Source organism: Pelodiscus sinensis, chromosome 6 (genome assembly GCF_049634645.1).
Source record: "Pelodiscus sinensis isolate JC-2024 chromosome 6, ASM4963464v1, whole genome shotgun sequence".
NCBI classification, from domain to species: domain Eukaryota; kingdom Metazoa; phylum Chordata; order Testudines; family Trionychidae; genus Pelodiscus; species Pelodiscus sinensis.
Window position 1 is genome coordinate 72,361,164 of NC_134716.1, and position 26,077 is coordinate 72,387,240.

Here is a 26,077-nt window from a genome sequence, read left to right on the forward strand (position 1 = left end):
ACAGTGTTGCAACTCACATCTCTTGGGGATAGCCTTGGTCCTGACTTTGGCAAATCTGATGGCTACATGAAAAGCTCTGTTGTGTCAGGAAAGCAAAATCCTAGATGGAGACAGTTTCCCCCTCACAATGCCTTGTAGGTGAGTGAAACCGTAAGCTCAGATCAAAAGTTTTTTTTTTAATTCCTTTGTATCCATTGACAGCTGTTTTATGCTTCTGTTCACTTTATATCTCTTTTTATGAACCAAGGTCTCATAATGCTACTTTGAAAGGGAAGTGATCCATATAAAAGTGGTGTGTATCTGATATATACATGCGATACATTGCAGAGTACAATAATCAATTCATTTATTTGTCATCTTTGACCTATTTGCTTGCTGTCTTGTCCCTATAGGACTCATTTATTCTAAACACCCGTACAGCTTTCAAATACATTTTAAAAAAATTCATTATTACAGAAAATGTTTTCTGCTTTCTCCCAAGATGTAGAGGTTTCACCTCAAACTTATAGCAGCTTGAGGCAATATGACGCACAAAATCAGAAAATTGGAGCCTTATGTTGTCAGGAAGATTTTTAGTTTTGAAATTGACTAAACTACAAAATTCTGAGATTCTGAGCTTTAAAGCTGGGACACTTACATATAGAGAAATCACATTACAGTAAAACTCCATTGGTCCAGCATCCGATGCTCTGGCACTCCTGATGGTCAGGCACCATCAGGAACCCGGAAGTGCTCCGGACAATTGGAGCTGCTCTGCGCCCGGCTTCCCCGATTCAGCCGCTGCTGTAACTGACCAGCAACTGAATCGGAGCAGCTGGGGTGCTGCCAGTTGGTCCTGTAGCTCTGCCCCTCGGCGCTATGGGACCAACCTGGCAGCACCCCAGCTGCTCTGCCCCCGGTGTCCCCGATTCAGCTGCTGCTGAAACTGACCAGCAGCGGCTGAATTGGGGACGCCTGGAGCAGAGCCGGACTATCGGAAGGGAGGACTAACTGGGGCCTGGGGTGGCATCCCCCCCACCCCACCCTAGACCCCTCATAGCCCCCCCTTCCGATAGTCCGGCATGTCTGATAATCTGGCACCCCCTGGGTCCTAAAGGTGCCGGATTATCAGAAGTTTACTGTACTAATACTACATGTAACTTTTAGGCATTTTCCATTTTCATTTTTCTTGCATTCTGAAGTCTGTATAGTGGGACTTAAGATAACTAAAGTGTCTGACTTTCAAAATGCATGAATAAAAAAAGTAGACAAAGAATAAAACATTTTTCTGAAATATGGATATCATAGAGGGCTTGGTATGATGTAATATTTTATTATGATTAATTTAAGATCACTGTAACAACTCTGTGACGGGCTGTCACTGGTCTGGGGGCGGGGCGGCCGGAGCCCCCGCCGGCAGGGGGATGACGGCCAGGCTCCAGTCCCCCAGCCTTCCCCCAACGCAAGCCGGAGGAGGCGGCGGACGGGGGGACTACCCCCGCGCCTGCGCTGGCTGCGCGAACACAGCCCGTTCCCCGCGGCCCCGGACGGCGGGGGCGGGGCGGAGCAACGCAGCTGTACGGCTGGGCCACACGCCGGGACGTGCCCGGAAGGGGCGGGGCCCCGGGTGGCGGGGCCCCGGGTGGCGGCCGGCGCGGCGGGCCAATTCAAAAGGGCCCACCGCCGACGGGGCAGGGCGCAGGCTCCTCGCGGCGGCGGAGGAGCAGCCCCTGCCGCAGGACGGAGCCCGAGCACCACACCGCACGGCTGTCGGCCCGGCGCTGGTCCCGAGGCCTCCAGGACAGCCACTGCCCCTGGCAGACGGTGGACGAACCCCACCGCGCCGGACCAGAAGGGAGCGGGACAGCCAGAGGCGGACCGGGACTCGAGAACTCTCCTCGGAGGCCACACCCGGGCGCGGGGCACTGCAGGACGCCGAACCAGGGTAGGTTCGGGGACGCCGGGCGTGATCGGCAGGAGCCACCCGGAGGGAGGAAGGAGCCCGGGGCAAGGCGCTTTTGGCGGCCATGGGTGGACGAGTTTCGGACTCGTCCACCGCGCCGGAGCGTTAACTCGCCCCGCCGCTTAGGGCCCTGGGCTGGGACCCGGAGAGAGGGTGGGACCGGGTCCCCCTCCCTCCCTTAAGGGAGCATCCCTCTCCCCAAGACCGTCACGAAGGGAAGGCACAAGGCGCAACCTCGCGAGGGGGGATCCCAAACCGGGGGCCTTTCGCCCACCCCGCAGAGACAGGTAACTATTGCAGGGTTCGCTGACCCCCCCCTTCTTCCCGGGAGGGGGTGATCGCACCCATTATCGGGAGGCCCCATAGCAGGGACCCGAGAGTCGATGTAGAGCCAAGAGGGGACAAGAGGGTTCGCAGGCCCCCCCTCTCGGGCCGAGAGGGTGTGATCGCACCCCGAACTCCCACAAACTCATTTGTGATTTAAATAATGTCCATTTAAATAATTATAGGATAATCACCAAGTCAATGTTTTGGCAACAGTAGCCTTAGCATTTTGAGTTGCAGCTTTTTTCCAGGGCATACATCAACTCATCTAGATACTTACAAAATAGTTCTACAATAGGCTTTGTAAAAACCACTAGCAAAAGCAGTACAAACCAAAATTTAATGTAGACAATTATGTGCTTATATTATTCTGTATACTGTTCACTGAAATGTAAAGTACAGTATTTATAGTCCAGAAGATTTATTATATGGTAAGAAAGAGAAACTTTCTGAAAAACTGCTATTTTTAGGTCTGATTGTATAAGCGAGTCATTTATAATTGAGGTGAAATTTGGGGTTACCCAAGACAAAGTAGACTTCTGCAAGTGGTATAGTAATCTAGAAAATTTCAAGCCACTGTTTTAGTGTATAGTACTGTTGTACTTGTGTAATTCAGAATATATTTTTTCTAGGTTGTGACCAAGAATCATGTATGTTAGTGTGTAAGTTGGTTGACTTTCTCACCAGCCAAGAAAAGAATGTTTGTCACATCTGAGTTTGGTTTCAGGTCCTTGCCTCAGGGCGTAATTTATTGGTCAAATATATATATAATAGCACATGTAGGTGGTATCATGAGATTTTGTGGGCACAGCCCACTTCTTAAGATGATCAGAGTGCTGGATGTCTGGAACTAAAATAAAGAGTTTACGGGGCTTCTGAAAGAGCATGTCTGCTCTTCTGCAAAAAATGTCAGAAGAGCAGACATATTCCCTGGACATGGAGGAGTTTTTCTGTAGTGTAGACATAGCCCCTGTCCCTTTCCAAGAAGCCGTTCAAGCCTTTTTTTTACCTTGCAGTATCCCTTAGCAGCTTGTGCAAGTGTATGACATCCATAGATCAATGGGGAGTTACTATACTGAGTTTTTGTTTAGGCTTTGGATCAGAGTACTGAGCAGGAAGGGATCCCAACTGCCTTACAAAAATGGACCACTTGTGAGATGCAAGTGGTGAAGTTACAGGAAAAGTTGGAGAGACTTCTCACTTTGAAAGATATGATATGAGTGAAGTCAAGTGGAGGAATTATTAAATCCTTACTAAGGGTGGCTAACCGGTTAACCAGTAAACTTCTAACCGGTAGGGGGCTGCAGCAGCTTCCCGGGCCCATCACAGTCAGGGGCTCCTCTTCCCACTCCTCCTTCAATTGATTAACTGGTTAAACATAATGTTTAACCAATTAAACAGGATTTTACATCCCAATCCTTATACCTGTCTGCTCCTATCAATGTGGGGGTGACCGGCATTACAGGAATTATTTTCCCCCCTCCGTCCCATCATCAAACCTACATATTGCTAAGGCCTTGTCTGCACTGGCCAGAAATTGATGGATATGTTTAACCCAGGGTTGAAGGTTTGCAGAAATGTTAGTGGTGTCCAGAATACCCTGAGCTTGCACCCTTGCCCCACCTAAAATTCTCTCCCCCCCCCCCCCCCCAACATGCCTGAGGAGGAATTTTGGTGGGGGAGGTGTGCAGGTTTTGGTATGGAGTTTTGTTGCTGGGTGCAGGCTGTGGGCTGGGTCAGGGAATTGGGGTGCAGAAGGGGATGCAGTGTGCAGGTTCTGGGAGGGGGGTTGGGTGCAGGAGGGTGTGAAGGGTAGACTCTGGGAGGGAATGTGGGTATAGGAGGAGGGTCTGGGGTGCTGGCTCTGGAATGGGGCAGGGAGTGGGGTTGTAGGAGGCCGTGAGGGGTATAGGCTCTGGTAGGGAGTTTGGGGGCTGAAAGGAGTGTGGGAGGGAGTTCAGGGTATTGAGGGTGGAGGTAGGGGGTGATGTTTATTTGGGGCACTTCCTCATGCTAGAGATTACCGAGTTGACTTCAGTGGACGCTAACAGTTTTATAGCACTCAAAGTTGCTTTCTTTTTTCATTTTAAAACACATTATTGTATAAGTAAGACATTTTCTTTTGTCTCACTCCTGCAATATCTTACAGATTTTTATTGATATCCGATTTCTAAATATTGAAATTTGTGTTGCCTGTAACATGTCATACACAGCTTTGAATAATCTTGCATTACATTGGACAGAGTACTACTACAGATCATATTGATATGATGTGTACATTTGAGAAAAATGTTTTTCTTATACTATTTTACAAACAAATTCTGAGTTAACTTTATTTTTGTTATGACCATTATGTGTAGATTTAGGAAGTCAGCTCTTCAGCTGCTATGGTCATGGATGCAGTATAAATATATAGAACCATAAAACCCCAAATTCTTATTTTGATTGCGTAACTTTATAGGGCTAATCTCTGTTTTATAGCAGCATAACAGAGTAAATTGCTACTGTATATTACCTTCTGGGGCAGCAATCCCTCTGTCAGTGCAGAAGCCCAGTTTTTTGTCTAGAAATGCAATCCTCACTCACTCTTCTGCTTGATCATGCTCACTGGAAACAGTTAATCCTTTGCCTGTTTCCTTTAATCTCCCTTGCCTTTCCCATGTTAACTGCTTTTATTAGGCATATTCTCTGGTGACTAGTCAATAGCGTGAAGCAAAAGGAATATCTTGGGCAGTCCCTATCTTGTCAAGGTAAGAAAATAAAATCAACAATGAACTCCCATCCTCTCTGAAGCAGTCTACGTGGGTTAGTGGTGCGGTTCGCTCAGGCTATTAGTTTAATGCTTATCACAAGCATTCAATTTACCTTCATTAAACTTTATCTAGTAGAGGAGAATGATGTAAGTATGAAAGAGATGGTGACAAATATGTTTCTCTCCACTTACGATCATTACATTTCTACCTTAAAATTCTGTTTTGGGGGTTTTTATTTTAATCTCCTGTGGTAACGTATTTTGGATGTAGCTTCTGGCAGATTAAAGGCTTATTATTTTGCAATAAAATATTATATGTGCAAATATGAAATGCAAGTTTTTTGAAACATGTTTTAGTTTAGGATAGTTTTCATAATACTAATCACTTAATTTGCATGTTATACAGTAAAATCTCTGTGCTATCCATCTTAGACATTTCCATACCATCATAATATTTGAGTGCTGGATACACTACCGGTTGAAACTCCTTTGTTTGGCTCCTGAGTGGTCCCGAACCACAGAATTTGCTGGACAAGGGGAAGACCAATCTCTCTACCTGGGTGTAGGGTTCTGCTTTTGGCTGGGGTTGAGCTCTGTATTGCCTGCTCCGTTGCGTCCAGGTCTCCCTCCCCCGCACTGCACTAGCCAGGTCCGGGGCTGTGCTCTCCACAGTGGCAGCCTGGGCTATGTGCCCAGGTGCTGGCCCTGTTGACTTCAGCTCCCGTTGGGGCTATGCTTCTGAACCTGGCCACCTGGGGCTCTTTGGTCTAGCAATATCCATGGTCCTGCTGGACCATGGGTGTTGCCAGACAAGTGTATCCCGGATTTTAGATGTTCAACCTGGACAATAGAACTGTGAGGTGTTTTCCATAGCAGACTTCCACAATGAATTCTGTTCTTTGCATGCCTCAGAATTCAAGGGTGATCTAGTAGCAGACTTGAGGGCAGGTATATCAGTGCTACCTGTATCTGTGTCCTCTTTCTGGGTTCTCTGAGTGCATCCTTTTGGGAGTTAAATTTCATGTCTTTACCTAATGTGGGGTGGTATTTTGCAATTCTTCCACTCATAGACTGGGATCTGCTACCTGCTAAACTTTGTAACATCAGCTCTCACTAAATGTATACAGGCAAGAGCAAATGAAACTAGAATGGAAATGTTCATTTTACTTGTAGTTGGAGTCACACGGAGGGGTGTCTGGTTTGATTTGAAGTCTAGCACTATTGTATACCTGAAGCTCTATGACCCAATTTCCAGTACCACTCCATGAATGTGGATGTTAAATATATAGGCACATTCCCTTGTGTGAAGAAAATTTGTTTTTGTGCCTGAGTAGCCATTTCTTTGTGTACCCTTCCCTCCCAATTCTGCTATTGTATTAAAGGAAGTCTGATGAAAACATCATCCTCTTAGCTCTTTATATTGAATAAACCACTAAAACATTTATTTTCAATTAATCCAAAATATATTTCATACTGAATTGTATTTTATATTTCTAGACTTTGGGAATGAACAGTTGTAAAGTATACATTGGATCCTTTGGGGGAGGAGTGTGTGTGGGTTGTGCATGTACAATCAATTGTAGAAATAAATATGAACTTGCCTCAAAAGTAGCTGCCTTACTTTAAATATTTCTGCAGGTGGAATTTACTAAAGTAGGAATGTAATGCCCATTAAAAAAGTTAACTGGTTAAATGATTTAACTGATTAACTGAGGACTTGTGCAGAGCAGTTGGGGTCCTACAGTGGGGCTGCTCCAGGAAGGGGTCCTGCGGACCGTATCCAGCTGGCTGCACCACGAGCAGGGGCTGCTTCACCCTTTCCCTCTGGTTAAGTGGTTACCAGACAAGCATGCCAATAAGGTTAATGCTTACCAGGTAACTGGTTAATCTTTTACATCACTAATTCAAAGTTGTGCTTGATACAATTCATGACAAAAAAGGCCACATAAATCATTTGTAGAAAGGATTATCTAAGTTATGTATCTGTGTAAGAACAAATTTTTGAAATCTAATTGAATACTTAATGCAAGAAAATTAGTAAAATTTGTGAATTTATACTTCAAGTTAGGGATGTTAGATATTGTGTAATTGAATAATCATCTAACTGCATGAAATCTTAGCAGTTACATGTCTATTTGACAGTCCCCAGGGGCAGAGCCGGCAGCCAGTGCTCTCATGGCTCCACTCCCGGGGAACCACCTGCCCTCTGATAGAGGCAGCAGTGTGGAGAGGGGGAAGGTGGCACTACGGAGCTGGTGCTGGGGGGAACTGGCTCCTGCTTGCCTCAGCATCCGCCCCTCCCTGCTGTCTCTGTGGGGAGCAAGTGGTTACAAAGAGGCAGCATGCACTGGGAGCCTGTTTGAAAGCAGCTCCTTGCACGTATCCTCTACAACCTGCCCTCCCTCACCCTCTGCGCTGCTGCCCCTCTATCAGGCAGTAATGCATGTGTGTGTGTGTGGGTGGGGGAGGGGAGCCGGTGGATCTGATGCTCTTGGAGAGCTATTTTCAAGCAGGTTCCCCATACGTGCTGGCTCCATAGACCCGCCTGCCTCCTACAGATGCAGTGGGGGGAAGAGAGGAGCAGGCAGAAGAATCGGCCATGGGCTCCAGCTTCCCACCCTTGCTGCTTCTCATACAAAGGCAGTGGGGAAGGAGGGTGGGATGTGTGTAATTGACAAGATTAACCTATAAGCCTAGGCTTGAAACTCAAACCTAGAATAGCCTGCAATTCCTGCATTTGCCTATAAATAATCATTCAGATGGCTTTATAATTTTCCCACTATTCATTTGCACAGCAACAAACTCTAGTTGAATCAACATCTGTTTTTCAAAGAAAGGAAATATAACCCTCTCTTCTAATTTCCCACATTTTTCATTTAAACACGTATCAATGAAGAATTCAACAGAATGCTATGTTCAGCCAAAACAATGCATAAAATACTGTTTGTTTTATCTTCATTCTAATATCACTCCTCTCTGCAGTAGCTGATACTATTTTTTTTTTTTAAATTGGAAAAATCAGCAAATGGTCTTTTTTCCAAAGCAGAATTCAAAACAGGTTGGCAGGTGATTTCTATTCTTTGCTCAGTAGCAGGCTCCTCACCTAGTAGATGAATCCAGTCTTAATCTGTAGGAGCAGAGTACTCAGAGTCCCATATTTTACCTAACCTTTGTATATGACATTACCCTAGTGTTGGCTTTTCATTGATCTATTTGTTTTTTGATTTAATCTCATTACATGTTCAAAGGTGACAATTTTTTTTTCCTGACCAGTAACAAGTCTTCAGATACTTGTCTACACACTGTAATTGTTTTAACTAACTTTTGTTAAAATAGGATTGTAAATTTTTATTTAGGTGAGACCTGGGAGGTATAAACTATTTCAGACACCACACCACATGCTGTAGTGCCTAATGTAGTTTCTTTGAAATATGTTTCATTGATCAAGTGTTCTGGTTCTAATACTACTTAGATGTTCATTAAAATGACTTTTTCCATAAATGCCATTATTGTATTTACTTACAATGTGGTATCACAGTTGTTTTGCTACAAATACACATAATAATTGTCAGGAATTTATATTCAATGAACTCTCGCTTAAATAGTCTATTTGGAAACATTGCAAAACTGAGACCAGACTTTCTATATGTTGTAGGCATTTCATCCTTTAAATTTTTTTGGTTGGGTAAGATGTATGTTTCAGGAAATGTGTAAATGTCTGTACCTAGTTTTATTATTGTTAGTGATTATCTAAGTTGCTGTTATCTTTGCAACATTACATTTATGTAGTAAGTATGCAAGTTTGCTAGAATATGTAGATTTTGTTAGTCTTGTTTTGATTAATCATGTTGAAATGTGTCAGAACTGGAGAAGTGCAGAATCTGAGTTGCGTCCTGCATAAAAGGAGTGGTGAATTGCGGGGAACCGTTAAAGTTTTTAGAGGCACTGAAAGGGTGCTGTCATTGCACTATAGTCAATTTTGAGTAGGGATGTGACTGGTTAACTGGCAAGCCTCACCTGTTACGGATAAAGCTTATTGGTTAAGGTTAATTGGCGGGGGCTAGCCTGCTGCAAACAGCCTGTTCCTGCTTGCGGGGAGGTGGGGGACTGCTACAGTCCAGCCCCCTTCCTCTTTAATTGGCTAACCAATATGTTTAACCCGTTAACCAGTTAAACAGGATTTTACATTAGACTGCTCAAACTTAGGGATGTATCAGAAAAAAGAATGGTGATCTCCCATGAATCATTCTTACTTAATAACTTACTGGACTTAATGTCAGTTTTTGGAATTTGTGTACTCCTTAGCTGACAAACAGCAACCTTTGATGTTGCTGCAAATAACTCGTCCTCATCCTCCCGCCAATACACATACATTAAACCAGAGGATACAACATATTATCTAGATCAGTGGTTTTCAGACTAAGGGTCGTGACCCAATACTGGGTCATGGAAAATCAGGCACTAATTCTCCTTCTTGCCTCAGGGTGATCAGGTGACATGAGATGCATCCAGCAATAGGTCCAGCTTCTAGGTGAGGGGTGGAAAAAGCACACAGGGTCTGCACATTGCTCCTGCCCTGAGCAGTTGCTCCTCATTCCCATCAGTTGGGAATCTGCTGCTAGTGGCTTCTGAAGTGCAGCATGGTCTGCGGTGCCAGGAGAGGCAGGAAGACTGCCTTAGCACCTCTGCTACACCACTGACTGGAAACTGCTCAAGTTAGGTCCTTTCTGCTCCAGTCCTGACCACCTCTCTGCTAAGCCAGAGCCCCCTTATAATCCTAAAGCTCTCGTGCTCAGCCCCATCCCGGAGCCCACATTCTAGTCAAATTATGTTGGGTCATGGGCATCAACAATTTTCTTCAACTGGGTCACAAGAAAAAAAAAGTCTACTAGATGCTACTTTTTCTTTGAGACCATAAAGGCATCCTTGTTCATATTATTCTAAATCTGTTTAGAACATACAGCAGTTTTTATATTGTTTAAATAAAACTAACTCATTTAACTTTCCAAGATTTGCTTACATATGAAATATTGCTTTTAACTAGTTAGTATCATAGTAAACTACCAAAACTGAGAGGAAATTATCTTGGCTTTCCTGCTTGCAGATTTAAGTCTGAGAGAGTCAGGAGTAGTATCATGTCTGATATATTAGTCTCTGGGAGGAAGATTAACAAACCTATATTGGAAAAGGTTCCAAATTGCATGAACCACATTTTTGTAGCAAACACAGCCATGATAATGGGTATTGTGGAGAAGGAGAAATCAGATAGATGGCGTGATTGAAATCTGTAACCAAGAATCCGAAAAGCTTGAGGGCGCAGTGAGGTTCAGTGCTCCCATAGTCCTTTATTTTAAAAAATAAAGCTGAATTGCTATGTTGATGTTTTCCCTGGTGTCAAATTCATGTGGCTAGAAATAGGTCACAGTGTTGAGTGTTGAAAGTCCTCTCTTGAAAATGGAAAAATGTAATTTATCTTTTTCTGCTAATGATCTCATATGCTAAACAAATACTTTGACTGGACACGTGTTCTTTATCATTTCTAGATACTGAGTTAAGAGTGTATACAAAAAATATTCCAGTGTTCTTTGTTTTGAAATGCTGACTCAATAAAGATTATACTTGACAAGTTATAGTTTCATTAATACATAGTGGATTCTCTTTTGGGATTGTAGAATGCAAGAGGATATGATAATTGCTTGATGTAGTTGACGGAACAAAATTGCATAAAGATAGTTATAATAGATTAAAAACATTTCTTGCAAACCCATATTTAAACAGTAGTGGTTATCAAGAGCTATACAATGTGTCAGTTCTGTGTCCCAATCCACATCAAGAAAACCTTCTGCCACTTTATTCTCTGTGACTTAACTCCCATCAGAAAACTAATGCCACATAAACTATGTCAAGTGCACATATTAATGTATATCAAATATATCAAACAACTACTTGGCTGTATTTTTCAATAGTATTTACGTTTGGTTATGCAGACTTAGAATTCTGAATTTTTATTAAGAAAAATAGGGAATTGATTATCTCGATTTGGATATACCAGCTGTGCTACATCTAAGAAGACTTTGGAGGTAAAAATGTAATAGAATGAAGAGAACAATAGGCAAACTGCTGTTACTCTTGTCATGTAAGCAGTGGCAACATAATGCCAATTATATTGTGATGAGTGATGCAGTTAGCAGGTTTGTGAAATCTTCATGGGGATACTCAGGAAAATGAATCTGAATTAACTAAGGATGTGAATTTAAAATGGATTGGTTACACCACATTAAGCCCCACGTGAACCTATTCCTAATTAAAGTGGCCTTAATTTGGAATTCACTGAAGTAAGGCCACTCTTAATTTTGAAGAAGGGTGTGCACATTGGGGCTTAATGTGGTTTAATTAAGTCCACTTAGGATTCATACCTTTTAGTTAGTTTGGATTGATTTTTTTTTTCCTGAGTGTTTTTCTGTACACAACCCTTCAATCTCTAAACTGTGCTTCTGTAATATAACTGTAGTCACTGTATGTACATTTAGTGAAACCTAATCCCATGTGATATAGCAAGGACAGTAAATGGCAATTGCAGTTAAATGTGGGAATATTCTAATTGGATTGTGGGTTGCTGTTGGTCATTTGCACTTCTAGTTTGTCTTCTATTTCTTACATTGATCTTCAGTAATTGTAAACCATATGCAATCTGGAAGAGCAACAGGTTGATACTTCTAACCTTATGTTGGAATGGCTTGAATGGAATACCACTGTGAAAGGAATGCTTCACCAGTTATTGCAGGAGATTTATAAAGGGACCACACTATTTTTCTTAATTTGTATGAGGTAGTTCTATTTTAAGCATTGTATTGCTGTTAATGGATTAGTAAATGCATTGGTGGTTTTTTTAAAAGTAAAGCTAAAAATCAACCCTAACTTGTTTTTTGTGACTAGTATATCACATTTATTTAATTTCCTTTCTAGCAGAAAATTTACTTTTGAAATTATGCATACCATTAAATTATAATTATTTACACACACACAATCACACACAATTTAATAAATTATCTACATGTGATAGTTGCTGAAGTAGAAATCAATGAACTGGCTAGTTTCTAACTTCAATGATTGATTTTTAGCTCATCCTATGAAGATTGATGTCCTTTTCCTTCATCACTTTAATTTTGCTGACAATTTGGACAAACATGGCACAGCTCCAACAAGGAGGCCCGGATGAAAAAGAAAAAACTACTGCACTAAAAGGTATAAACTTATTTGGCTTGTTTATATACAAACTATTTCAGAGACATTTATTAAAATTAAGAAAAGGGAAATAAAAATAGAATTCCTTTGAGGTAGCTGTGGTTAAGGATCCTGGGAGTTACCAAAATGGATTACTCTGGTGATCCATCCACTGCAATATCCTGTCTCTTGCAGGGTTCAGTTTCAGTTGCTTTAGAGGGAGGCCCAGCAAGTCTGAATTGCAGTATTCGGTAAGAGAATAACCTGTTAAGAATGTTTGCAGAAATTGTCATTAGAGAAGACAATTGATGCCATTTAGATGGTGTTTTTCAGGAGCCATTGGGAAGGGCAGGAATATTTATGTTGACTTTATAATATAGATATTACAAAATATATTTCCAAGGCATTGATCTAGGTGGACCAACTGGACAATTACAGATTCCTGTATATTTATATAAAAGGAATAGGCTCTAAAAGATTTAATAGATTAAATAGTTTATTTTGTTCAGTGCTAATTAAGTGTAGTGCTCTTCTTGATACACTTTTTCAAGTGTAGAAGTACATAGTGTATATTATTCCCACAACTCAGCTAACAAAGACTGGATTTCTGGAGCTTTGACACAATTTCTGTTGCATTGGGGATAAGCTCACATTGCAAGTGCTTGCATTAAATCATTGTTGTCTAAATACTCTTCTACAAAGGAAATAACAGTACACCTTGTAATGCCAGCATTAAAATAAGATCTACAAATATGCTGACAGAAATTTCTTTCATGAAATGATGATGACGAGAATAGAGTAGACATTTCTATTATAGGCCTGTAAAAACCCCAAAGCTTTTGAGAAATTTCCGTATAATTACGGTAAGTTCTCTAGCTGTTACTCAGCATAAAGGTGATCTTGGGTGAAGGTTTGTTGAAATTCCACTGTTTTTTTTGGGGGGGTGGGGGTCATTTATCCAAGAGGATAGTATTTTTGATAATTTAATACATTTACAGGTAATTGTTTTGTGCACTTACAAAACCAAAACTTGTTGTTCAATTTACTATGGACTTAATCTTTCTTAGAGACAACGAGTCATTTGGAATCTAACAAAAGATATCAGTGTTAGAAAGTTGTTTATTCACTAGCTCAAGTGAAATAGATACAGCACAAGCTTTGCTATCTGACATGAATGAAGACTGGGGGTTGCTGGTTAATTAAATGTGCCAGTTATTTTTCTGAACTCCAAAATGTTGAAAAAATGAAATAATCATACTTAACATTACATCTTTTTTACTATTACTGTATACAATACTGTTATTTACTGCCTTTGGATCATCAATATCAACAACTTCTGCTGTCAGTGTTGATGGTGTTGGACTAGTGGCACAAGCTGTAGAAACTTTTTGAAGCATCTTACAGATGTCAGCCTGCCTGCAAGTTAGTTGCCTCATTATTTTTCATTGTAGTGATTGGATTGTAGGGTCTCCATTTTGAAGGACATCAGTTATGCAGGGCATAACAAGTGGGGTTCCACAAGGGTCTGTTTTGGGACTGGTTCTGTTCAATATCTTCATCAATGATTTAGCTGATGGCATATAGTGTATGATGATTAATTTTGCAGATGATACCAAGCTGGGAAGGGTTGCAAGTGCTTTGGAGGATAGGGTCATAATTCAAAATGGGCAAACTGGAGAAATGGTCAAGTAAATAGGATGAAGTTTAATAAGGACAAATGAAAAGTTTGCCACTTAGGAAGGAACAATCAGTTTTACACATACAGAATGTGAAGGCAGGGTGCAGGAGCAAGCTGGTGATAGGTGTCTGGCCAGGAGGACAGGGGGCAGGAGCAGGGTGCTGGTTGGTGTCAGGGTGGGGGTGGGAGCAGGGTGTTGCTATGTGTCTGTGGAGGAGCAGGGTGTGAGTGGGTGTCTGGCCAGAGGGGAGGGAGCAGGATCTATAGACAGTGCTAGAAGAAGCACACAAGCTGTTCCTTTAGGAAATCCAGATATTCCTCATCCCCAAAGCCCGGCTCCTCCACCACCATCTTAGCTGCCACTCCTACCACCTGGCGCCTACATGCATAATGTACTTCACCACCACATCCAGCACAGCCAAGTGCGCTCTCAGGCAGGGGGAGGCCACACAGCTCCTTTGTCCCACCTCCATGGAGCACGGGGGGAAGGCAGGGAGGATAAGGAAGTGTGCATGTTGCTGTGGGAAGGGGAAGAGCAGCACACGCTTCACTGCAAGCCACATCTGGCGTGGAGCATTGGGGCTTCCCACTCCCCATCCCTTCTGCAGAAAGCTGGTGCTGGTTCCAATGTTGTGGGGTGCATGAGGCTGTCGCACCAGCATGGGCTCCCAATTGTGGGTGAGGGGAGACCAAGGGGAGCTAAGCTGAAGCTACAAGTCATTTTTGGCTCCAAAGTGAGCTATTTATGGCTTGTGAGCCATAGGTTGTCGACCCCTGATCTAGATGGTGCTTGGTCCTGTTTGTGAGGGCTGGGGACTGGACTTGATGATCTCTCTGGGTCCCTTCCGGTTCTAGTGTTCTATGATTCTGTGAATTATCTCCAGTAGCACTCTCCTTTTTGGTCTTACATTGAAGCCTTGAAATGCTTCTTCATCAGAGGTCCCATTCACAAATATCACTTCCACCCACAATTTTCTGCATGCTCTTTAAAGTTGTAGACTTGATAACAGACTAGGAACATGTTGCATTGAAGACTGCATTCTTGATGCTGTACTGCAAGTGAAAATCTTGGATTGCTCCTTTGAAAGTTGAACCATTTCCTCAAAAAATCCCTTCTGTAGATGACTTTTAGATTTTGAATAATTGATCTGTTGGCTGAGTAAGTGTTCCTTGAAAATACTGCTTTGTGTTAGAAGGGTGAGCTCAACAGTTATCTAAAACCAGATAACTGGCACACCACATTCTTTCAGGTGATCTTTTACAGCGGGAACAAAGATATGGTGGAACCAATACAAAAATATAAACTTGTCCATATACTCATTAGGCTGTGCCTTGTACTCCATTGGCAGACGGACAATACCCTTGAATGCTTTTGGCTGCTTGAATTTTGAAACCAGTAGCAACTTGATTTTGTGTCAGCAGTATTTGCACATGTAAGTGGAATGATGTTCCTCTTAAATCCAGGCACACCAACCTCACCTGTACCGGCAAAGGTTGAAGATGACAGGCAATACCAAAAAAGTCCCATTTAATAAGCATTTTATCAGATTCATAGAACCATAGAGCTAGAAGAGACCTCAGAAGGTCAAGTCCAGCCCATGGTCTAGGCAGGACCAATCCCAACTAAATCAACCCAGCCAGGGCTTTGTCAAGCCGAAACTTAAACACCACTAAGGATGGAGACTCCACTACTTCCCTAGGTAACCCATTCCAGTGCTTCACCACTCTCCTAGTGAAATAGTTTTTCCTAATATTCAACCTCTCCCACCACAACTTGAGACCATTGCTCCTTGTTCTGCCATCTGTCAGTACTGAGAACAGCCTCTCTCCATCCTCTTTGGAACCTCCCTTCAGGAAGTTGAAGGCTACTATCAAATCCCCCTCTTAATCTTTGCTTTTGAAGACTGATTAGGCCCAACTCCCTCAGCCTCTCCTCATAGGTCATATGCTTCAGCCCCCAATCATTTTGGTTGCCTTCCGCTGGACCCTCTCCAATACGTCCACATCCTTTTTGTAGTGGGGGGCCCAGAACTGGACACAATACTCCAGATGTGGCCTCACCAGAGCCGAATAAAGGGGAATAATCACTTCTCTGGATCTGCTAGCAGTGCTCCTACTAATGCACCCTAATATGCCATTAGCCTTCTTGGCTACAAGGGCATACTGTTGACTCATATCCAGCTTCTCATTCATTCCCAGGTCCTTTTCTGCAGAACTACTACTTAGCTGGTTGGTCCCCAGCCTGTAACGATACTTGGGATTCTTCCGTCCCAAGTGCAGGACTCTGCACTTGTCCTTGTTGAACCTCATCAGATTTCTTGTGGCCCAATCCTCCAATTTGTCTAAGTCACTCTGGACCCTATCTGTGCCCTCAAGCGTATCTACCTCTCCCCATAGCTTCGTGTCATCTGCAAACTTGCTGAGGGTGCAATGCATCCCCTCATCCAGGTCATTAATAAAGATATTGAACAAAACTGGTCCTAGAACTGAAGCGTGGGGCAGTCCGCTAGAAACTGACCACCATCCTGACATGGAGCCATTGATCACCACCCGCTGAGCTCGGCCTTCTAGCCAGCTTTCTGTCCATCTTACCATCCATTTAGCCAATCCACATTCCCTTAACTTGCTGGCAAGAATATTGTGGGAGACCATATAAAAAACCTTGCTAAAGTCAAGATATATCACATCCACTGACTTTCCCATGTCCACAGAGCCAGTTACCACCTCATAGAAGCTAATCAGATTGGTCAGGCACAACTTTCCCTTTGCGAAACATTGTAGATATTCTCTGGGGTTACACCATGCTCCCCAGCCAGCTTCTTAAAAAATACTCAGGCTATGTCTACACTACGAGTTTTTTCAGTAGAAAATATGCTAATGAGGGACTCATTATCATGAGTTGTGACATCATTAGCGTATTTTAATATATGGAAATATACATATCTCATAGAGCTGGAAGGGACTTTGAGAGGTTATCAAGTCCAGTCCCCTGCCCTCACGGCAGGACCAAGCGTCATCCCTGACAGATTTGCCCCAGATCCCTAAATGGTCCCCTCAAGCATTGAACTCACAACCCTGGTTTAGCAGGCCAATGCTCAAACCACTGAGCTATTTGACCCCCTGTTGCTTCTTTTTGCAAAAAGAAAACATCCACACTGCTTTTTGTGCAAAAACCCCTTGCGCAAAAAGAAAAGGCAGAAAATATGCTAATGATGTCACAACTCATGCTAATGAGTCCCTCATTAGCATATTTTCTGCCTAAAAAACTCGTAGTGTAGACATAGCCTCGGTGTCTTTCTGCGGCCTCATGATCAGCAGACTGTTTCTCTCCAGAGACATCAAGCCTTCTGATACCATGTCGCATCTTAAAGCATGCCAAAGAGCCATCGGAAGAATGCAGGTCTTCGTCATTTCCATTTGTTGATATAAGTTCTTTGCCTTTTCAATCAACATTGAGCTGGAAATTGGAGTTCCCTCAGAACTCTTCAAGGAAAACCATTCATAGCGTATGTTATCTAATTGCTCCAATTTTGATTTGTGCAAACTATGGAGTTTCTCAATTGCTTAGCACTTAATGCTAATTTCATCAGGTCTGCCTTCTGCACTGTAATACCATAGATTGTTAACGCAAAATTCTTGCATCAGTTGGCTCCTGTTTTCTCCTCTTTCAAGGCAACTAATTAGGTCCAATTTCTGGGTTATAGTCAGAACAACACATTTTCTTCTCTGCTTTTGCCTGTTGCTGGTGTATTGTTAGCCACTGCTGCAGGATATATCGGATAATATCCAATGATGGCACTGTATTATACAGTACTGTACTCAGAGTTAGGACAAGAAAGGCATTTACTGTTGCAAGTTTATAAATGTGGCTTCCTCAAGCACTGGAAAATGATGCTGGATGGCTATTGGAATTTTTACAATTAACTGAAGGGGAAATTTTATTGCCATTTATGACAAATGCTGATTAACAGTTTCCTGAATAATAAAGTGCCAGATAACAAAGCTTGTACTGTATTAAGTCTTAGCCCATCTCCTGCTATCCATCGAACCTAAACACTAGTGAACCAACATGGAGATGAGTTCAAGTTAAGGCCCTCTACCACTTGAGTTTCCCAGCACACTTTAATGATTTGAATATGCCTTCAATGAAAGTAAGTTGAATGAGCTTCATGAAGGTTCTACTTAGAAATTATATAATAACAAATTAGAACATGAATTATACTTCGTAAAGTCTTGCTAGAATTTCTTAGTTGTAAGAAATGAATGATTAAGCAAAGCTCCCAAAAGCTCACATCTAAGGACATTTAACAGTAGTACTTCATCTAATCTTAGGATACCCAAGTAGAAAGTAGTCAGCTAGATGACAAGAACCCAGCCCAGGTGGGACTAACTATATTATGAGTTTGAATTTCACATGCCACCAATAGAAAGCTAATTCTGAATGTGGAACAAATGTAATGCGCTCCACCTGGCCTATACTGGTCATTGGTCTGTATTTTTCTGCCCTTACTGAATCTGTGTGGACCATAAGAATAACTCCAACTAGAGCATATTACAGAAGTATGAGAACTGTGATGTATTCAGTTCTGATAGAAATGGGCATAACCTTCCAGCCAAATACTGTTGGAAGAAAGCTCTCTTGGACAATGCTACAAAGTGACGCTGTAGCAGAAGGATTTTAAAATACACAACAAAAATCCTTTGATGAAGGAGCTCTCCTCCTTTCTCTCCAACCTTTCCTCTGTATAAGGAAACAACTTGTGCCAAATTTTTCATAGACTTTACCAACCAATATAATTTCTGACCTCACCTGAGCAAAAAAAAAAAAGTCCCCTGAGATTGAATTATCCAGATCTGGGGTAAAAGAGAGAGAGAGATGAGTTGTTGGGGATATTATTTTCAAAACCATCTCCTAGTCTTCTCTAACAGTCTTACAGTTAAGATACCACCATCTAGGCACAGACAGGTGTTGAGCCTTGTGGAACTCTACAAAATGTCCTTAGGAGTGGAAAATAAATAGTCCAATGGGATCTTTCTAAAAGAAAGAACTGGACACAGTTAATTACACCAACACTAACCAAGCATTACATAAAATATTATCCAATATGCTTGTTAAAATAAACCAGGCATACTATGATGTACTTTTCCTTTTTAGATTTATTGTCTAGGATAGATTTGGATGAACTGATGAAAAAAGATGAGCCGCCACTTGAGTTTCCTGATACTCTTGAAGGATTTGAATACGCATTTAATGAACGTAAGTAGAATATACTTTGTGAAGATTCCGCTTATAAATTGTATAGGAATGGATTATTAGAACATGGTTTATACCTTGTGAAGCCTTGCTAGAATTTCATAGTTTAAAGCAGTAAAATTTTATCCTTAAAGATAACTGTTACGCTGCCTAGAATGGGTCATGACCATGAGGGTGTATCTAGATTACAGGGTTTTTTTTTTTTTTTTTTAAATTTAAAGTGGCCTTTTTTGGAAAAAACTTCCCCTGCATCTAGACTGCTGCTGTGTTTTTGAAAGTGAATCGAAAGAACGCGGCAGTTTTTTTTTAACCGCGGAAAACCTCATTTTACGAGGAGGAACGCCTTTTTTCGAAAGCGCATTTTTTTGAAAGAACACTATGTAATGCAAACTACTTTTTTGAAAGAGAACATCCAGAATGCCTGGGTGCTCTTTCGAAAAAGCAGCTTGCTTTTTCGAAAGTACTGGTTATAGTGTAGATGCTCTTTTTCAAAAGAGACTTGCAGTATAGACATAGCCTGAGTGTCTGCTTCAGGGCAGACTGTCAAAAACAAGGCAAACACCACAAACTGCTAATGTGTCTCTAATTATTTATAGAACCAAGCCAGAAACAAATAAGAGCTCCTGAATCACTATACCACTCTTACCAAGGAATCACAGACAATCCCCTTAGACTCTCCCATAAGGATATTAAGATGTGGGTAACTCACTAATCATGTACTCGATACAATTTGAAATTTTCAGCAGTTACATTGTTACTTAATTAAATGGTTTTTAACATCTCTAGTTTGTACTCATATTCTCAATCTCAGATGATAAATGCTGGTTTAAATAGGCATGGAGGCTGAACAAATACCAGATTCCCAAAAGGGGTCCCTACAAAATTGTTTAAAACCTGTATTTAGGCAGACTGGGAAGTGTACACTCTTATGCCATGTAGTGTCTGTTCTGTGAATAGAGAACTTTAGTTTCTAATGCTGTCTATTTTACAACTTCCACTTTTAAGGGGGGAAAAAAGAGCTTTCCTTTAAATGATAGTCATTTATGCAACACTTAGCTTTTTAATACCCTGATGGCTTTCAAAGGAAGGTACTTAGAGACTAAAAGTGTCATGAAAGTGATGCTCTTTCTTTGATGGGAGGGGTTAACTCTGTCACTTCTCAGATTTTTTTTAAAGATATGTGCAGCCCCTACTATTGTCTGCCTGCTCTACTGACTTGAGCTAATGGTGCACATGTGGCTGCTTAAAGAGAAGGGTTGAAATGTGAATGGGGGGGGGGGTGCGATGTTTTAGCATTATATTATTAAAAGTTCCATCACTAACATAATACTCTGAATGACTTCCTTAGGGAGTAATAAACACTGTAGCATATGCTTCTAGTTAGGGTATCATCAAAAAGGGACATGTTTGCTTCTGATATTTCTAACATGTGTATATACACTGTAGAACATTTCTGATATAATCTCTATACTTCTATTTATGAAGGACAAATAAACTTTTATTTGCCTTGTAAAATTGAGAAGATGGGATTTCCAAAGATTTTTGAAATACTTGAAAATAAATTACAGTTCTTACTTGACATTGATTGTGATTTTCTTAGGGAGAGAGAAACTTCATCAGTAACCTACTTTAAAATAAGCTATACTGAATCATAACTAGCAAAAAAGGAACAATGTATACTAGAATTCTAAAAATGTAGGCATCTCAGATTATATTGTTCTGTGAAGACTGGGATATTGGAACTTTAAATGTTAGATGTGAACTTGGGAAGGAACACTTTCCTGGCGATTAGTGATTGGAAAAAATAATATATTGAAACTGAGGTAATAGAAGGACTGAGAAAGTCAAACATCTTCTGTTATTAAATGAGTAAGTATACAGGTAAGTACACTGAAGGCAGCAGAAAGCTATCACATGTTTTGTTTTAGGGATGTTACATTGTATTTAATCAACGAATCGACTAGTCAATAAGTGGGAGAAACTGCGGAGCTGCAGTGGGGTTAGCTGCCGGCCCCGGGAGCTAATTCCGCTGTTGTTCTGCCTTTTAAATGTATTAAGAGCCGTCAGGCTTTTAATGTATTTAAAAAGCTGAAGTGCTGCAGGGAGGACCAGGTGCAAGAAGGGACAGCTGATTCCTGGCTTGTGCCTGGTCCCCCCTGCTGCGCTTTAGCCTTTTAAATATATCAAGAGTCTGGCTCTTGATACATTTAAAAAGCAGAAGCGTAGCAAGTGTGCGGCGAGGGGGGACGACCAGGAACGAGCTGGGAAACAGCTGATACCCATCTTGTGCCTTGTCCCTCCTATGCTTCTGTTTCCTCTGCCCCCCTCAGAGATGGTGCTGGGGTAGGGTGGAACCGGCTTTAGAGCAAGTAAGGTGTGGGGAGCAGTTAGTCGAGTCACTAGTAGACTATCCGATAGGCATATGCTTATACGCTAGTCGACTAGTTGCTTACATGCCTATTTTGTTTGAAGCTTCAGGTGTCTTCAGAACTTATCTTACTCCTTTTAAATAACATTTGCATTCACAGAATTCTTTATCAAAGCTTAGAATTCACAAGGAAATGTCAGTTGAGCTAATGTCTTTGTCTTTATGTTGCAGAGGAAGAAAAATCGTGCTAATAAACCATTGTTTCTACCAGTCAGACATTTCAACATTTTAGGATAATATGCTTAGATATTAGTTTTTAATCACTTTGTATCACCTTTTGTGACCATAACATTTTATTTTGATGCTTCAATTGATATAACTGGTAAAACACATGGTAAACTGGAGTAGGGAGAAGTATACTTCCTCGTGGACTGCCATTTTATTCCTCAGTCATCTCCACTCTAGGCCTTTCCTTCATCGGTATTTGGATGTGCTAATGTTCTTTAGCTGTGAAGCTAAGAGACTGTAATGTTGCTATGCAAAATAAATTGCTGTGTTATGGGTATTCTTATTGGACATACTGCATCATTTTTCTATTGTTAACTCAAGGTGCAAGAGTTTCAAAGTGTGTCTTGAACTAAGGTCCCCTGCTTGATTGCATTGGGGTGCTAAGGCATTACATTTATATAACAAACTATTTTAGAAATTAAGAGTTTAATTTTAAAAAACTTTGTATTACGATGTACCTTTCACACTTCCTGCATGTGCAATTTAATTGAGTACAAATGGTTGATAGTTGGTATCTAATTACCAGGTTGATTGGTACAGATCAGATGGTTAGCTATTCAGCTGCTAATTCTTCATTTATAGCATACTTTTAGGACACAAATATTAGTTACACACGAGGCTGACCGGCTGAAATTTATAGTGCTCTGTAAATCTGCAGATATCCATGGATCATTTTTTCAGATGGGGATACCACTTTTGTATCCGGCAGGGCTCTGGAAATTTTCACCTAAAGTTCAGTATGTCATCTTTTGTACTCTGCATTCACCTCTAAATCAAGTGATGGTGGTCTTGATGCAGTCTGTTTTGGTTTAAGTGCCCTATATTGTAATTGGGAAGGAAAAAAAAATGTGGTATATGAAAGAACATGGTTTTGCTTCCATATGAACTTAGTCTTTTGTTTTTAACAGTGAATTGTTACCCCTGCTTTTAAAACTCTTAAAATGTGCATTTAAATATAATATTATTGTTTATTTTATAGAGGGGCAATTAAGGCATATAAAAACTGGAGAGCCATTCGTTTTTAACTACCGTGAAGATTTACATAGATGGAACCAAAAGCGCTATGAAGCTCTTGGAGAGGTATATGTTTTGTGTATTTATATTTTTCTTCTGTGTATTAAAAATACAAGTAGAAGTTAAATATTTTTGTTTAAAATTGCTACATTTTAATATTTTAACAATAACTTGAATTATTTACTGTATAATTTATAATGTTGCAGTTTAAGTTCTTGACAATGTCTTTTGACTCTTGTGTTTAAAGTAGAATATAGTTTGACCTGTACAAACAGAAGAGAGACAAGGTGGGTGAAAGTCCTTTTCACCAATAAATGTTAGACCAATAAGATATCAGCCATCCTGTCTCTCTGATATCTATGACCAGCACCGCTACAAAAAGTAATATTCATATACTCTTTTTGAAGAATACGTGTCTCTCCTCTTCCTTTGGCCATTTTGTGAATGGGAATCTTTGGCTTGAAAAATAAATTGGGCCCAAACTTCTCTGAGTTTGTGTCCAAACCATGATGGGTTTTGTAGGACTGAAAAAAATGGATTTTCAGCAAAAAACTATTTTAGGGAAAATCTTGTTCAGCCTCTGGAGCCCCAGGATGTGCATGCCCTGTACAGGGCCATCCTTAGGATTTGTGGTACCCTAGGTGGGATTATTAAACTGGTGCCCCTATGCCTGACTTGCTCTTCCACCCCTACCTCTTCCCCTTCCCAGAGACCCCAGCAGCCAATCCCCTCCCTCAGACAGTGCTGCAGGCAGCACATTTGGCCCTCTCTAGGACCCAGCCCTGCTGTTACATGTGTAAACCTTCCACTGTGTAGACCTGGCAGCAATCAGGGCCGGGTTCAATATCTAGGGGTCCATCTCACACAGAACCAGCTCGAGCCCCCACCCAGTAGCCTGGGAAATTCACACACCCCTGGGCGCCTCTGAGAGGCAGTGCTTTCCCACTCGCAAGCACGGAGTCTGAGTGAAACTTTTAATGAAAGAGAGAAGTCATATGGCATTATATTGGGAAAATACCACAACAGAGTTCATTTACCCAAACTTTCTCTGTACCCCACTTCAAATGCCCCACTTACAGTTCTGTCCAGTCAGTGCAGAATCTGACACATCATCCGGATGACTCCCCTCCTTGAGCCTGAGGCTAGGCCACCTTTGTGCTGCTCCTGTAGTCTGCTGGCTGCTCCCACCAGCTGCTCCACTGGCTGCAATGGGTCTGGCTCCCAGCTAAACCAGTGATTTCAGCTCTTAGTGATTTCAACTCTTTAGCCACCACCTAGGCTGGCAAAAGATTCCAGCTTCCACTGGACTAGCAAAAAGACTCCTCATAAAGTATGCTTTAGGTCTGTCCTTAAAACCAGGGGGAATGGAGTAGGTTGAGCCAGTCTTACAGCGCACACCTGGCAGGCATGAAGCAGGCTGACTCAGCCCCTCAACTCAGTTCACTCAACTCTGGCAGGGGGGAGGCTTGTTCCTCTGAGACCTCTTACAATGATGGTGTGTCTCCTGCAAGCACTGGTGTCATATTTTACAGTTCCCACATTTAGGGGTGGCATAATTTGTGACCCCCACAACAGCCCCAAATTAGTTACAATACACCACATTCCATTCCAACACTGATCCTCCATCAGCCCTAAATGAATTGGATTTACATAACCACACCTTGGATTCGTTCCCCCTCCTGCCATGAGCTGTATTTACATATCAACAGTTAACAGTTAATTATCTTCCAGAGCTAAACAATTGGAGTGAGCACACCCACCCACAGGGCAGCTTTCTCCTTTTAGCTGGCTGATAGCAAGCAGTAGTTTAGCCCCTGCTTACACATGCCTCACTGCTTCCTGTCCTTCACGGCAAAGTGGTGCCCCAGAAATACTGATGCCCTAGGCAACTGCCTATTCTGCCTATGGCTAAGGACGGCCCTGGCCTGGTGGATGGAACATCTGCAGGTTCATTTGATGGTTTGTGAGAGATGGAGATTATTCAGTTCAGAGAATTAAGCTGCTAAATCTCTACTTACTGTACGTGAACTGCATCTCCCCCGGCTCAAAACTTAGCCAAATTTGGGTACAGTTTTACAGGGATAATAAAAGCACATTCCTGACACAGAAACCATCACTTGCTAAATTTCAAGACCTGGCCCAAGACTTAGTGATGTTAGAGCTTCTCAATTAGACAGTTGTCGTCTTTTTTTTTTTTTTTTAAACATGCTGTGTGTCAAGGTCCTTGCCCAGGCCCCTAGCCTTGGAATCTCTTCTTCATCCACAAATCAACTGGAGACCCTTTCTGGTGCAATCACCCTTGCCTTTTATTGTCTGTGCCAATTTCCCACCACCTTTTAGTTACAGAGCATTGTTTCTCATTCTTGTATCAAATTCGGCTACTCTCTCCTTCTGGCTGGGGAGCACACTCAGCCACTTTATGGCTTCCCTCTTCCATGTCCCCTCTGTCTGCCTTATCTATTCCTCTGGCTAATGAGGCTTTCAGCTGCTTCCTGTTAGCCCCTGAAGCATGTGCTTGCTCATCTGGCTTCCATTGCCCTTTTCAGCCAGGCTGTATGGCAGAGCTCTGGCTTAGTCTGCAGTCTTGTCATTTCATAACACTGTGTTTTTTCCTAACACCATTCCTATATGTGACTGAACTGTTGTAGTTGAAATGTAAATTCCTTCTGAGGCGGACATGTAATATGCTAATTTTATCCCAAATGGCTAAAGTTTGGAAAAATTAGTAACTGAAAATGGGAGTGTTATAATGGAAAGTGGAGGGTATTCCCTGCACCATCCCAATAGTACATTTTTATGCAATTAGTTTCCTTTTTTCTCCCTCTTTTTCTGTCCCTGAAATCAAAAAGCTTGTTTTTCAAACAAATGGCTTTTACTAATAGAAGGGAGGGAACCCTCTCTAAATAACATTTTTAAACTTGCTTTGTAGCATCAGGAAATGTTTAACTTTTAATAGTCTCTTTAATATGAACTTTGTTTTTTGGTGACTAAAGAAGGTGGAGAGACAATTAGTCACATTTTGGCCAAGCAGCTGTTCAAAGAATGGAGACCACTAAATAGCATCAATGGAAATTTTAAATTTAAATACAAATTCATGTCTTAGCTGGTACGGATTCATTTGCATATGTTAAATCTACTCTTGAAAATCTGATGTTTGGAAAGAGTTTTACTGAAGAGATTGTCAGATGTGCATCAGTGAGCCCTTCTAGTTTGTAGGCAGCAATTGGCAGTAG

The 26,077-nt window shown here is 41.6% G+C and overlaps 1 protein-coding gene across 3 annotated transcripts in view; it reads left to right on the plus strand.

Annotated features, from left to right (window-relative positions):
• The window catches only part of ARB2A (ARB2 cotranscriptional regulator A), a 340,644-nt gene that overhangs the window by 16,028 nt on the left and 298,539 nt on the right, over positions 1-26,077 (plus strand). For all 3 annotated transcript variants that reach the window (XM_075932154.1, XM_075932155.1, XM_075932153.1), the window contains exons 2-4: positions 12,140-12,263; positions 19,076-19,177; positions 22,810-22,910. In XM_075932154.1, coding sequence (XP_075788269.1) covers positions 12,158-12,263; positions 19,076-19,177; positions 22,810-22,910 — 309 coding nt within the window. In that variant the 5' untranslated portion in view covers positions 12,140-12,157. The remainder of the gene's footprint in view (positions 1-12,139; positions 12,264-19,075; positions 19,178-22,809; positions 22,911-26,077) is intronic.